This window comes from Scyliorhinus torazame, chromosome 4 (assembly GCF_047496885.1).
Source record: "Scyliorhinus torazame isolate Kashiwa2021f chromosome 4, sScyTor2.1, whole genome shotgun sequence".
NCBI lineage: Eukaryota > Metazoa > Chordata > Chondrichthyes > Carcharhiniformes > Scyliorhinidae > Scyliorhinus > Scyliorhinus torazame.
Genome location: NC_092710.1, coordinates 335,073,758 through 335,088,783, shown reverse-complemented (window position 1 = coordinate 335,088,783; position 15,026 = coordinate 335,073,758). Strand labels below are relative to the sequence as shown.

At 46.3% G+C, this 15,026-nt stretch overlaps 1 protein-coding gene across 9 annotated transcripts in view; it reads left to right on the top strand.

Annotated features, from left to right (window-relative positions):
• LOC140411160 (serine/threonine-protein kinase MRCK alpha-like) overlaps positions 1-15,026 on the top strand; it is a 900,765-nt gene that overhangs the window by 581,180 nt on the left and 304,559 nt on the right. For all 9 annotated transcript variants that reach the window (XM_072500231.1, XM_072500235.1, XM_072500230.1 and 6 more), the window contains one exon: positions 7,449-7,554. In XM_072500231.1, coding sequence (XP_072356332.1) covers positions 7,449-7,554 — 106 coding nt within the window. The remainder of the gene's footprint in view (positions 1-7,448; positions 7,555-15,026) is intronic.

The window sequence follows — 15,026 nt, the reverse complement described above, 5'->3', positions numbered from 1 at the left end:
AAACTCGGTTTGTTCTCACTGGAACGAAGGAGGTTGAGGGGCGACCTGATAGAGGTCTACAAAATTATGAGGGGCATAGACAGAGTGGATAGTCAGAGGCTTTTCCCCGGGGTAGAGGGGTCAATTACTAGGGGGCATAGGTTTAAGGTGAGAGGGGCAAGGTTTAGAGTAGATGTACGAGGCAAGTTTTTTATGCAGAGGGTAGTGGGTGCCTGGAACTCGCTACCGGAGGAGTTGGTGGAAGCAGGGATGATAGTGACATTTAAGGGGCATCTTGACAAATATATGAATAGGATGGGAATAGAGGGATACGGAGCCAGGAAGTGTAGAAGATTGTAGTTTAGGCGGGCAGCATGGTCGGCACGGGCTTGGTGGGCCGAAGGGCCTGTTCCTGTGCTGTACATTTCTTTGTTCTTTGTTTGTTTGTTCAAGTACTCCGCAAACTTATCTTTAATAACAGACTCTAAAATCTTACCAATGACCGAAGTCAGGCTAACCAGCCTGTAATTTCCCATCTTTTGCCTCCCTCTCTTCTTAAACAGGGGTGTTACATTTGCCACTTTCCAGTCCTCTGCGACCCTCCCTGCCTCCAGTGATGCCTGAAAGATCACCACCAATAGCTCCACAATCTCCGCAGCTATCTCCTTCGGAACCCTGAGGTGTAGTCCATCCGGTTCAGGTGATTTATCCACCTTCAGACCTTTCAGTTCCCCCAGAACCTTCTCCTCAGTGATGGCCGCTACATTCACCTCTGCCCCTGATTATTTTGAAGTTCGGGGTCTTTCACTTCTCCAGCCTAATTTTCCAGTCTATCGTTGCCTCTCTCATCTTTTATATATTGAAAAAAACTCTTGCTATCTTCTTTTTTATTATCTTCTGCCCCCTTATTGCTTTTTTAGTTGTCCTCTGCTCTCTTTTAAAGACTTCCCAATCCTCTGGCTTCCCACTAATCCTCGACACCTTGAATGCTTTTTCTTTTGCTTTTATACTGCCCTTGATTTCCCTCCATGGATGCCTCATCCTCCCCTTAAGCATGTTTCCTCCTCCTCGGGATGCATTTCTGTTGTGCCTCCTGAATAACCTCCAAAACCCCTGCTATTGCTGTTCCACTGTCTTCCCTGCTAGGCTATTTTTCCAATCAACTCTGCCAGCACCTCCCTCATTTATTTTTAGTTACCTTTATTCAATTGTAATATTGTTGCATTTGATTCTAGCTTTTCCTTCTCAAACTGCAGGTCTCTGAGAACCATCACAATGGGGTATGATCCAATCACCACCTGTTACCAGGCAGAGTATTGGCCAGCGGCCAATCAATCCAACCGAGTCCCATCTCATCTCTCTGATGCCGAAAAGTCTGAATCTCCTGTTCAGATTAGCAGAGCGTTCTCTCCTGTAACTTCTGCATTCCTCATTCTCTCTGTTGCTTGACTTAAAGATACATGTCCATTAATCATCCATGGATCAAAAATGATAATGGCAAAATTAAAGAAAGGGGAAATAAGGGAATCAACAGGAAGGGCTCTTACACATTTCAAAAGGGAATTAGTTAAGCACCTGAGCGGCTTTGCAGAAAAGACTGGGGAGTGGGACTAGCTCATTTTCTATGATTTAAAAAAAAACATTGACACGATGGGCTGAATGGCTTCCTGTGCAGTAACTATATGGTGATTCAAGGTAGTCCATTATGGTGAGGATTTGAACCAAGAGGCAGATCAGAGGCTAGGAGTCCTACGGCGAGTAACTTGCTCTTGACTTCCAAAGCCTGTCCACCATCTACAAGGTATAAATTAGAAGCATAATTGAATACTCTCCACTTGCCTGGATGAGTGCAGCTCCAGCAACGTTCAAGATGTTCAATAAAGCAGCCCACTGATTGCCACCCCATCCACAAAAATTCAGCTTCTCCACCACTGACGAACAGGGGCAGCCGTGTGTACCATCTACAAGATGCATTGCAGTAACTCAACAAGGTTCCTTAGACAACACCTTCCAAATTCATGACCACTACCAGCTAGAATCATAGAATTTACAATGCAGAAGGAGGCTATTCGGCCCATCGAGTCGACACTGGCTCTTGGAAAGAGCACCCTACCTAAGCCCACACCCCCACCCTATCCCCATAACCCAGTAACCCCACCCAACACTAAGGGCAATTTTACATGGCCAATCCACCTAACCTGCACATCTTTGGACTGTGGGAGGAAACCGGAGCACCCGCAGGAAACCCACGCACACACGGGGAGGATGTGCAGACTCCGCACAGACAGTGACCCAAGCCGGGAATCGAACCTGGGACCCTGGAGCTGTGAAGCAATTGTGCTAACCACTATGCTACCGTGCTGCCCTTGGTCTGCCTAGAAGGTCAAGAGCAGAAGATACCTGCCAACACCACCAAGTGGAGGTTCCCCTCCAAGTCATTCATCATCCTAACTTGAATTATATCGGCATTTCTTCACTGTCGCTGGGTCAAAATCCTGGAACACCCTCCCTAAGAGCACAGTGGGTGTACTTACACCCCAGCGACTGCAGCGGTTCAAGAAGGCAGCTCACTACCACCTTCTGAAGGGCAACTAGGGATGGCAATAAATGCTGGCCTAGCCAACGATGCCCACATCCTGTAAAAAAAAAAAAAAAAATTTTTTTTAAAAATTAATTGAGGCATCGAGTAAGGAGGTTATGTTAAATATTTGTAGACCACATGTTTGCCCTCACCTGGAGTATTGCATTCAGCCCTGGGTTCCACACTTCAGAAAGGATGTAAAGGCATTGGAGAGAGTGCAGAAAAGATTCACAAGAATAGTCCCTGCGATGAGGAATTTTAATTATGTCGATGGTTTTGAGAAATGGGGACCCTTTTCCTTGGAAAAGAAGTTGAGAGGATATATACCGTAAATATTCCAGCGACACGGCAGCACAGTCAATAGCATTGCTGCCTCACAGTGCCAGTAGCCCAGGTTCGATTATGCCTTTGGGTGACTGGAATTTGCACATTCTCCCGTGTCTGTGTGAGTTTCCTCCGGGTGCTCAGGTTTCCTCCTACAGTCCAAAGATGTGCAGATTAGGTGGATTGGCCACTCTAAAATTTCCCTTGATGTCCAAAAGTTAGTTGGGGTTCCGGGGTTAGGGTGGGTCGTTAGGGTGCTCTTTCAGAGGATCGGTGCAGACTTTGTGGGGTGAATGGCCTCCTGCTGCACTGCAGGAATTCTATTCAAAATCATGAGGAGTCTGGACAGAGTAGATAGGGGGGTTACTTCCCATTGCTGGAAGGTTAGAGAAAAGAGGGCACAGAGTTACGGTTGGGGTGGCATGATAGCACAGTGGTTATAGAATTTACAGTGCAGAAGGAGGCCATTCGGCCCATCAAGTCTGCACCGACCCTTGGAAAGAGCACCCTATTTAAGCCCACATCCATCCCATCCCAGTAACCCCACCTAACCTTTTGTTTGGACATTAAGGGCAATTTAACATGGTCAATCCGCCTAACCTGCACATCTTTGGACTGTGGGAGGAAACCGGAGCACCCGGAGGAAACCCACGCGGACACGGGGAGAACGTGTCCGCACAGACAGTGACCCAAGCCGGGAATCGAACCTGAGACTCTGGAGCTGTGAAGCAATTATGCTAACCACTGTGCCACCGTGCTGCCATGGTTAGCACTGTTGCTTCACAGCGCCAGGGACCCTGGTTCGATTCCTGGCTTGGGTCATGTGCGGAGTCTGCACGTTCTACCTGTATCTGAGTGGGTTTCCTCCGGGTGCTCCGGTTTCCTCCCACAAGTCCCAAAAGACGTGTTGTTAGGTGAATTGGACATTCTGAATTCTCCCTCTGTGACCCAAACAGGCACCGGAGTGTGGGGACTAGGGGATTTTCACAGTAACTTCATTGCAGCGTTAAAGTAAGCCTACTTGTGACAATAATAAATATTATTATTAAGCTAAATGGCAAAAGAAGCAATGGCGACATGACTAAAAAGATTTTCAGGCAGAATGGTTAGGATCTGGAATTCACTGCCCGAGACGGTCCTGGAGACAAGTGTAACTCATGTATTCTAGAAAGAATCAGATTACTACCTGAAAAAGAAAAATGTACAGTGCTACAGGGAGGAGGCTGGGAATTGGCACTAAATGAATTGTTCCCACAGACAGCCAGCACACATACGACAGGCTGAATAGCTTCCTTTTTTGCCGTAGCTAGTCCATGATTCTGTGGAACCATTCTCATGAATCTTATCTGCACACTCTAAAACCAGCACATCCTTCCTAAAATGTGGTGCCCAGAAGTAGAGAGTCTAAACCATTGTTTATTTTTAGAAAGATTGATCATGACTTCCGTGTTTTCCTACAGTAAATCCCTGGATCCATAGAAACTTATCCCACTTTCCTTTCCCCTTCACACTTAGATCAGGGTGTCAGTGACATAGAGATAATGTCACTGTACAAGTAATCCAGAGGCCCAGACAAATTATTTAGGGACATGGGTTCAAATACCACCATGGTAGCTGGTGGAATTTCAATCAAATTATGAAAGAAATCTGGAATTGAAAGCTATCTTCAGTATCGATGACCACCAATTGCCCTAAACAGCCCAATCCTATAACTCCAGATGCTCATAGAAATAGCCTAGCAAGGCAGTCATCCCAGCAAATGGGCAACAAACAGATGTTGAGGTTAGGGATGGATGTTTAAGTACTCTAGGTCAAGTCGGCATAAGGAAGGGGGAAGTTTTGGGTATTCTAAAAGGCATTAAGGTGGACAAGTCCCCAGGTCCAGATGGGATCTATCCCAGGTTACTGAGGGAAGCGAGGGACGAAATAGCTGGGGCCTTAACAGATATCTTTGCACCATCCTTGAGCACGGATGAGGTCCCGGAGGACTGGAGAATTGCTAATGCTGTCCCTTTGTTTAAGAAGGATAGCAGGGATAATCCAGGGAATTATAGACCTGTGAGCTTGACGTCAGTGGTAGGCAAACTGTTGGAGAAGATACTGAGGGATAGGATCTATTGACATTTGGAAGAAAATAGACTTATCAGTGATAGGCAGCATGGTTTTGTGCAGGGAAGGTCATGTCTCACAAACCAATAAAATTCTTTGAGGAATTGACAAAGTTAATTGATGAGGGAAGGGTTGTAGATGTCATATGCATGCACCTCAGTAAGGCGTTTGATAAAGTTTCCCATGGCAGGTTGATGGAAAAAGTGAAGTTGTATGGGGTTCAGGGTGTACTAGCTAGATGGATAAAGAACTGGCTGGGCAACAGGAGACAGAGAGTAGTGGTGGAAGGGAGTGTCTCAAAATGGAGAAAGGTGACTAGTGGTCCACAGGGATCCGTGCTCGGCCACTGTTGTTTGTGATATACATAAATGATCTGGACGAAGGTATCGGTGGTCTGATTAGCAAGTTTGCAGATGATACTAAGATTGGTGGAGTTGCAGATAGCGAGGGGGACTGTCAGAGAATACTGCAAAATATAAATAGATTGGAGAGTTGGGCAGAGAAATGGCAGATGGAGTTCAGTCCAGGCAAATGCGAGGTGATGCATTTTGGAAGATCTAATTCAAGAGCGGACTATACGGTCAATGGAAGAGTCCTGGGGAAAATTGATGTACAGAGAGATCTGGGAGTTCAGGTCCATTGTACCCTGAAGGTGACAACGCAGGTCGATAGAGTGGTCAAGAAGGCATGCAACATGCTTGCCTTCATCGGACGGGGTATTGAGTACAAGAGTCGGCAGGTCATGTGAAATGAAAATCGCTTATTGTCACAAGTAGGCTTCAATGAAGTTACTGTGAAAAGCCCCTAGTCGCCACATTCCGGAGCCTGTTCGGGGAGGCGGGTACGGGAATTGAACCGTGCTGCTGGCCTGCCTTGGTCTGCTTTCAAAGCCAGTGATTTAGCTGTGTGCTAAACCAGCCGCATATTACAGTTGTATAGGACTTTGGTTAGGCCACATTTGGAATACTGCGTGCAGTCCTGGTCGCCACATTACCAGAAGGATGTGGATGCTTTAGCGAGGGTGCAGAGGAGGTTCACCAGGATGTTGCCTGGTATGGAGGGTGCTAGCTATGAAGAAAGGTTGAGTAGATTAGGATTGTTTTCTTTGGAAAGACGGAGGTTGAGGGGGGGACCTGATTGAGGTCTACAAAATTATGAGACGTATGGACAGGCTGGATAGCAACAAGTTTTTTCCAAGAGTGGGGGTGTCAATTACAAGGGGTCACGATTTCAAGGTGAGAGGGGGAAATTTTAAGGGAGATGTGCGTGGAAAGTTTTTTACGCAGAGGGCGGTGGGTGCCTGGAACGCTTTGCCAGCGGAGGTGGTAGAGGCGGGCACGATAGCATCATTTAAGATGCATCTAGACAGATATATGAACGGGCGGGGAACAGAGGGAAGTAGATCCTTGGAAAATAGGCGACAGGTTTAGATAAAGGACCTGGATCGGTGCAGGCTGGGAGGGCCGAATTCCTGTGCTGTAATTTTCTTTGTTCTTTGTTCTTAAATGCTGGCCCTAGCCAGCAACACTCGTATCTCAGGAAAAATAAATCCTAGTCTTCCTCTCCATAAGGACACTCATTATTCGTCATTATTATTTTCCTGCACACTTCACATCCCCACTTCCTCTTCCTCTTCTCAAATATTATGTGTGACACAAACTGTACCAATGCAAGTTTTTGCTGTTATTGTCAATGGTAGTGTGAAGTACATGAGAGTTCAGTTTTGGAACCATTGCAGTTTTCATATACATGAATAACTTGACATGCTTTGTGCTGTACCTTTCTTTGTCTCTAAGTATAGGTCCAATTCTCTTTAGAAATTGCTGTTGAATCTTATCCCAGCCACCTTTCGGGCGATATATTCCCGATTATATGGGTTCATCATGACAGGAATAGGAAAAATCATGAACTGGGTATTGTTACACCTGAATTATAATGGAAGATCTTGCATTGGGAATTATACATAGCTGGAAGGGATGGAGATCAATGTGAATTGTCACACGTGTGACTGACAGGGTTGATCAGTGGGATTTCATAAAAACTTGCTGCTGTCCATCAGTATAGACCTGAGAATTGTTAGATCCAATTGTTTAGGATTAAAATGAGTGGCTAGTTCCTTTTTTCTCTTATTTTTTTGGCCGAAGCAGCGATGATGTGCTGACCAGCCTCTTTCTGCCCGGTACCTTTTGTATGGTTCTATGGTCGATAGCTGAACCTGGGTGACGGGGAAATCAAATCCTTGTAAAAGTTCAAAGAGTTAGAAACTTTTCCCCTTCTTCCTTTTAATGTACCCTAGACGGCATATTGTATCTTAACCAACTTCTCACTCTAGAATTGATGGTTGACTTGTGCCAAGAATGCACTTTTCACAAAGTGTTATCTTCCATTTAACGTACTTGATGAAATTTGATTAGAAATAACCCGACTGAAATTAGTATTTTTTTTTTGAACACAGTCAAAACGAAAGGGAAGAATTTGAGAGTGAATTCAAGCAAAAGTATGAACGGGAGAGGATCATGCTGGGCGAAGACAATAAGAAATTATCAAATGAACTTGATAAGGTGAGGCTTCTCCGGGATTCTGTGAACAATATTGTATCTGTGTGGTGACTGATTCACCATAGCTTGAATTACTAAAGGCAGTTGAGTTTTGGATGGAAAGGTTTTGTGACTTCCCATTTTGAATACTTGTCATAACTGATTGGGCCTGCAGCTAATGATTAATAAACATTTTGTTCTTGCATTCCCAGGTTTTGCACTGTTTTGAGGGTGAAATAATTGATCCAGGATCAGTCCTTTGTGGCTGATCTACATTTATGTATTGAACTTCAGATGAAAAGATCTTTATTCACAAGAAATGTCCGTTGAGAGATCAGTCTGGTGGAATCATTGCATATAGCATGTCCACTAGTCATTTATGTTTCTGTATTCATACCATGTCTAAAACCAAAAGGATGGTTTATCTCTTAAATGTCAAAGTCGGTCCTTGCAAGATTCTTCCTCAGCACAAGTTCTCTTATTTCTTAAAGGGTTGGTAAAACATTGGCACCTTTCCTTTAACAAGGTAACTGGTAAGGATTATGCTAAACTTGCATGTGAATTTATGGTAATTCATGAAACGACAAAAAGTAACTGATGGAGAAGTTACTGTTTGGGTTGGTTAAGTCGAGCTTTAGTTATTTGGTGCCACATAGTTGGGCTCAGCTACGTAAATTGAATTGAGATAATTTAGTGGATGGGGTAAGGGAGGATTGGAAGTGGTGGGATGTTCTCCTGTTGGGCCCAGACCCTGAATTTGACGGGAAATGTTTTATCATTTGTCAGAATCTCCCAATTTCCGTGCCCGAATCATTTTTTGGGAGGGTAAACAGGATAATCTCAGGCTTTATATGGGCAGGGAGGCTCCCTGGATGTGGAAAGTATTTTTGGAGAGAGGTGGGGGGGGGGGGGCGCTGGCTCTGCTGAATTGTTGAAGTACTACTGTGCGTCAAACGCCAAGAAGGTACGGACGTAGGTCATGGAGAGGGGTCATGTGGAGGCAGATGGAGGAGGCTTGAACATAGAACATACAGTGCAGAAGGAGGCCATTTGGCCCATCGAGTCTGCACCAACCCACTTAAGCCCTATCCCTGTAACCCAATAACCCCTCCTAACCTTTTTTGGTCACTGAGGGCAATTTAGCATGGCCAATCCACCTAACCTGCACGTCTTTGGACTGTGGGAGGAAACCTGAGGAAACCCACGCAGCACGGGGAGAATGTGCAGACTCCGCACAGACAGTGATCCAGCAGGGAATTAAATCTGGGACCCTGGCGCTGTGAAGCCACAGTGCTAATCACTTGTGCTACCGTGCTGCCTTTCGTGTAAGGGGACAAGTCTGAGGGCATTGGTGACGTCGCCTGTTCTGTTCTCTCTGGCTATGTACTCCACCAGCCCGGTGGTGGTAGCCCCATTAAGGGCCTGGAATCAGTTCAGGCAGCATTTTAAGATTAAGGGCATGTCGTTGAGGATGCCAAACTATGGCAATTACACATTTATTCCAGCAAGGTTGGATGTAACGTACAAGGAGTGGAAAGGGATAGAGAGGTTCAGGGGTTTATTTGTGGAGGGTAGGTTTGCAGAGTTGGTGGGGATGTTTCCATGGGGGAATAGATTTCAGTTCTCACAGATTAGGGATTTTGTTAGGAAGAAGCTGGCCACGTTTCAACGGTTGCTGCCCCCTTTGTTGCTTGAAAGGATTGTGTCCCATGATGAGATAGGAGTGGGTAGGGTCTCTAATATTGGGAATACATGGTGGTACAGTGGTTCGCACTGCTGCCTAACAGCGCCAGGGATCCGGGTTGAATTCCAGCCTGTGTCAGTGTGGAATTTGTATGTTCTCCCCGTGTCTGCGTGGGTTTCCTCTGGATTCTCCGGTTTCCTCCCATGGTCCAAAGCTGGGCAGGTTAGGTGGATTCGCCATGCTAAATTGCCCCTTCATGTCCAGGGATGTGCAGATTAGAAATGAAATTAAAATGAAAATCGCTTATTGTCACATGTAGGCTTCAAATGAAGTTACTGTGAAAAGCCCCTAGTCGCCACATTCCGGCGCCTGTTCGAGGAGGCTGGTACAGGAATTGAACCGTGCTGGTGGCCTGCCTTGATCTGTTTTAAAAGCCAGCTCTTTAGCCCTGTGCTAAACCAGGCCCGATTAGGTTCTGTGTTACGGGGGTAGGGTGGGGTGGACGGGGAGTGTAAATGGGTAGAGTGCTCATTCGAAGGGTCAGTGCAGGTCCTTCTGCGCTGTAGGGATTCTATGATATCTACAGGCAGTTGATGGAGGGGGAGAGGGTGTAGGAGGAAGTAAACAGGAAGTGGGAGGAGGAGCTGGGTGGTGTATTTGATGGGGAGGTTTGGAGTGACTTCCTCCTGTGCAAGATTAAGTTGAATTCAATTTAAATTGGTGCACATGACAAAGTCGCGTATGAACTTTTTTTTACGGTGGAGGAGAACCGATGTGGGCGGTGTTTAGGGGGCTGGTGCACCGTACTCACATGTTTTGGTTATGCCCAAAATTGGTGGAGTTTTGGCAGTCCTTCTCAAGGACCTTGACAGAGATTTTGGGAGTGAAGGTGGCTCCAGGCCCTTGAGTGGCGATGTTCAAAGGTTTCGGGAGATCCGGGAATGCAGGTGGGGAGAGAGGCTGATGTGTTGGCCTCTACCTCCCGGATAGCCCAGAGGCGTATCTTGCTAGGGTGACAGGCTAAGTGCCACCCTAAGCAGCAGGATGGGTGAGTAACTTGGCGGAATTCCTGCATCTGGAGAAGATACAATTCTTTATCTTCGGAGAATTGGTTCCCCTCAAAGTGGAGTTTGTTCATCTCCTTTAAGGATCAGTAAATGTCAGCAGGTATGGTGTGGGCGGTGGGGGGGGAGGGGTGATTTTGTTTTCATAGATTATCATAGAATTTACAGTGCAGAAGGAGGTCATTCAGCCCATCGAGTCTGCACCGGCCCTTGGAAAGAGCACCCTACCCAAGGTCAACACCTCCACCCTATCCACCTCCACCCAAAACGGAAGGTTTTGTGTTATAGTTATTACTGTTTTATTGTTTACCTATAAAACTGAACATGTAGGATGTTTATAGTAGTGGGGAGAGGCTTTGTTAGATGATAGTTGTATACAGATGTTTGTGTTTTGTATAAAAATGAAAACACCTTGAATAAAAATACTTTTGAAAAAGAAGCTACACTCCCAGAATCACAGAATTGTTACGGTGCAGCAGGAGGCCAAACCAGCTCTCTGAACGAGCATCGTGACTTTGTGCCATTCCCTTGCCTTTTCTCCATATCCCATCATAATCTTTCTATTCAAATAATCATGAAATGCCCTCTTAAATTCCTTGATTGAACCTGCCTCCACCACACCTCCAGGCAGTGTATTCCAGACCCGAACCACTCACTGTGTGAAAAAACTTTTCTCACATCATCTTTGCTTCTCCTGCACATCATTTTAAATCTGTGCCCTCTCGTTCTTGATCCACTTCTGAACTGGAACAGTGTCTACGTATCTACTCTGTCGAGTCTGCTCGTGATTTTGAACATCTTTAACAAACCTCCTCTTAACCCTTTTCTCTTCAAGAAGAACATAGAACAAACAGAGGGGGTAGAGGGGGTTATCGAGAAGTGAGGTAACCACACCCAAGGTACAGGACATGAGTAGTTGGGTTATAGTCGGGGGGAAGAAAACAAACATGCAGACAGTGCAGGGATCCCTTGTTGCCATTCCCCTTCAAAACAAGTATACCGTTTTGGATGCTGTTGGGGGGATGACCTACCGAGGGAAGGCTCTAGCGGCCAGGTCTCTGGCACTGAGTCTGGCTTTGGGGCTCAGAAGGGAAGGGGGGAGAATAGAAAATCAATAGTAATAGGAGATTCAATGGTTAGGGGAATAGATAGGAGATTCTGTGGTCGCGAACGAGACTCCCGGAAGGTATGTTGCCTCCCGGGCGCCAGGGCCAGGGATGTCTCGGATCGTGTCTTCAGGATCCTTAAGGGGGAGGGGGAGCAGCCAGAAGTCGTGGTGCACATTTGTACCAACGACGTAGGTAGGAAAAGGGGTGTGGAGGTAATAAACTAGTTTAGGGAGTTAGGCCGGAAGTTAAAAGCCAGGACAGACAGAGTTGTCATCTCTGGTTTGCTGCCGGTGCCACGTGATATCGAGGCTAGGAATAGGGAGAGAGTGCAGTTGAACACGTGGCTGCAGGAATGGTGTAGGAGGGAGAGCTTCAGGTATTTGGATAATTGGAACGCATTCTGGGGAAGGTGGGACCTGTACAAGCAGGACGGGTTGCATCTGAACCAGAGGGACACCAATATCCTGGGAAGGAGGTTTTCTAGTACTCTTCGGGAGGGTTTAAAATAATTTAGCATGGGAATGGGAACCGGATTTGTAGTCCAGCAACTAAGGTAGCCGATATTCAGGACGCCAAATCGTGTAGTGAGGCAGTGGGGAAGGGAACACTGACAAAGGAGAGTACTTGCAGGCATGGAGATGGGTTGAAGTGTGTATACTTCAACGCAAGAAGCATCAGGAATAAGGTGGGTGAACTTAAGGCATGGATCGGTACTTGGGACTACAATGTGGTGGCCATCACGGAAACTTGGATAGAAGAAGGGCAGAATGGTTGTTGGAGGTCCCTGGTTATAGCTGTTTCAATAAGATTAGGGAGGGTGGTAAAAGAGGTGGGGGGGGGGTGGCATTGTTAATTAGAGATAGTATATGTTGCAGAAATGGAGAGGGATAGGTGCGTGCAACAGGGCAAGGTTTACGATTGGGGGAAGGGTAAATACAATGTTGTCAGACAAGAATTAAAGTGCATAAGTTGGGAACATAGGCTGTCAGGGGAACTTGTTCAAGGAACAGGTACTACGTGTCCTTGATATGTATGTCCCTGTCAGGCAGGGAAGAGATGGTCGAGTGAGGGAACCATGTGACAAGAGAGGTTGAATGTCTTGTTAAGAGGAAGAAGGAGACTTATGTAAGGCTGAGGAAACAAGGTTCAGTCAGGGCGCTGGAGGGATACAAGATAGCCAGGAGTGAACTGAAGAAAGGGATTAGGAGAGCTAAGCGAGGGCATGAAAAATCTTTGGCGGGTAGGATCATGGAAAACCCCAAGGCCTTTTACACATATGTGAGAAATATGAGAATGACTCGAGCGAGGGTAGGTCCGATCAAGGACAGTAGCCGGAGATTGTGTATTGAGTCTGAAGAGATAGGAGAGGTCTTGAACGAGTACATTTCTTTAGAATTTACAAATGAGAGGGGCCATATTGTTGGAGAGGACATTGTGAAACAGACTGGTAAGCGCGAGGAAATACTTGTTAGGAAGGAAGATATGTTGGGCATTTTGGAAAACCTGAGGATAGACAAGTCCCCCGGGCCTGACGGGATATATCTATGGATTCTATGGGAAGCAAGAGATGAAATTGCAGAGCCATTGGCAATGATTTTTTCGTCCTCGCTGTCAACAGGAGTGGTACCAGGGGATTGGAGAGTGGCGAATGTCGTGCCCCTGTTCAAAAAAGGGAATAGGGATAACCCTGGGAATTACGGGCCAGTTAGTCTTACTTTGGTGGTAGGCAAAGTAATGGAAAGGTTACTGAGGGATAGGATTTCTGAGCTTCTGGAAAGACACTGCTTGATTAGGGATAGTCAGCACAGATTTGTGAGGGGTAGGTCTTGCCTTACAAGTCTTAGTGAATTCTTTGAGGAGGTGACCAAGCATGTGGATGAAGGTAAAGCCGTGGATGTCGTGTACATGGATTTTAGTAAGGCATTTGATAAGGTTCCCCATTGTAGGCTTATGCAGAAAGTAAGGAGGCATGAGATAGTGGGAAATTTGGCCAGTTGGATAACAAACTGGTTAACCGATAGAAGTCAGACAGTGGTGGTGGATGGCAAATATTCAGCCTGGATCCCAGTTACCAGTGGCGTACCACAGGGATCAGTTCTGGGTACTCTGCTGTTTGTGATTTTCATTAATGATTTGGATGAGGGAGTTGAAGGGTGGGACAGCAAATTTGCAGACGATACGAAGATTGGTGGAGTTGTGGATAGTGAGGAGGGCTGTTGTCGGCTGCAAAGAGACATAGATAGGATGCAGAGCTGGGCTGAGAAGTGGCAGATGGAGTTTAACCCTGAAAAGTGTGAGGTTGTCCATTTTGGAAGGACAAATATGAATGCGGAATACAGGGTTAACGGTAGAGTTCTTGGCAATGTGGAGGAGCAGAGAGATCTTGGGGTCTATGTTCATACATCTTTGAAAGTTGCCACTCAAGTGGATAAAGCTGTGAAGAAGGCCTATGGTGTGCTCGCGTTCATTAACAGAGGGATTGAATTTAAGAGCCGTGAGGTGATGATGCAGCTGTACAAAACCTTGGTAAGGCCACATTTGGAGTACTGTGTACAGCTCTAGTCGCCTCATTTTAGTAAAGATGTGGAAGCTTTGGAAAAGGTGCAAAGGAGAGTTACCAGGATGTTGCCTGGAATGGAGAGTAGGTCTTACGAGGAAAGGTTGAGGGTGCTAGGCCTTTTCTCATTAGAACGGAGAAGGATGAGGGGCGACTTGATAGAGGTTTATAAGATGATCAGGGGAATAGATAGAGTAGACAGTCAGAGACTTTTTCCCCGGGTGGACCAAACCATTACAAGGGGACATAAATTTAAGGTGAATGGTGGAAGATATAGCGGGGATGTCAGAGGTAGGTTCTTTACCCAGAGAGTAGTGGGGTCATGGAATGCACTGCTTGTGGAAGTAGTTGAGTCGGAAACATTAGGGACCTTCAAGCAGCTATTGGATAGGTACATGGATTACGGTAGAATGATATAGTGTAGATTAATTTGTTCTTAAGGGCAGCATTGTGGATAGCACAATTGCTTCACAGCTCCAGGGTCCCAGGTTCGATTCCGGCTTGGGTCACTGCCTGTGCGGAGTCTGCACATCCTCCCCGTGTGTGCGTGGGTTTCCTCTGGGTGCTCCAGTTTCCTCCCACTGTCCAAAGATGTGCAGGTTAGGTGGATTGGCCATACTAAATTGCCCTTAGTGTTGGGTGGGTTTACGGGTTATGGGGATAGGGTGGAGGTGTTGACCTTGGGTAGGGTGCTCTTTCCAAGAGCCGGTGCAGACTCGATGGGCCGAATGGCCTCCACTGTAAATTCTATGATTAATCTAGGACAAAGTTTCGGCACAACATCGTTGGCCGAAGGGCTTGTTCTGTGCTGTCTTTTTCTATGTTCTATGTTCTAAACAACGTACAGCACAGGAACAGGCCCTTTGGCCCTCCAACCCTGCGCCGACCATGCTGCCCGTCTAACCTAAAACCTTTTACAGATCTGGGGCCCATATCCCTCTATTCCCATGTTATTCATGGATTTTTCAAAGATGCCCCTTAAACGTCACTATCGCCCCTGCTTCCACCCCCTCCTCGGGCAACGAGTTCCAGGCACCCACTACCTTCTGTGTTTTTTAAAAAAAAACTCCCTCGCACATCTC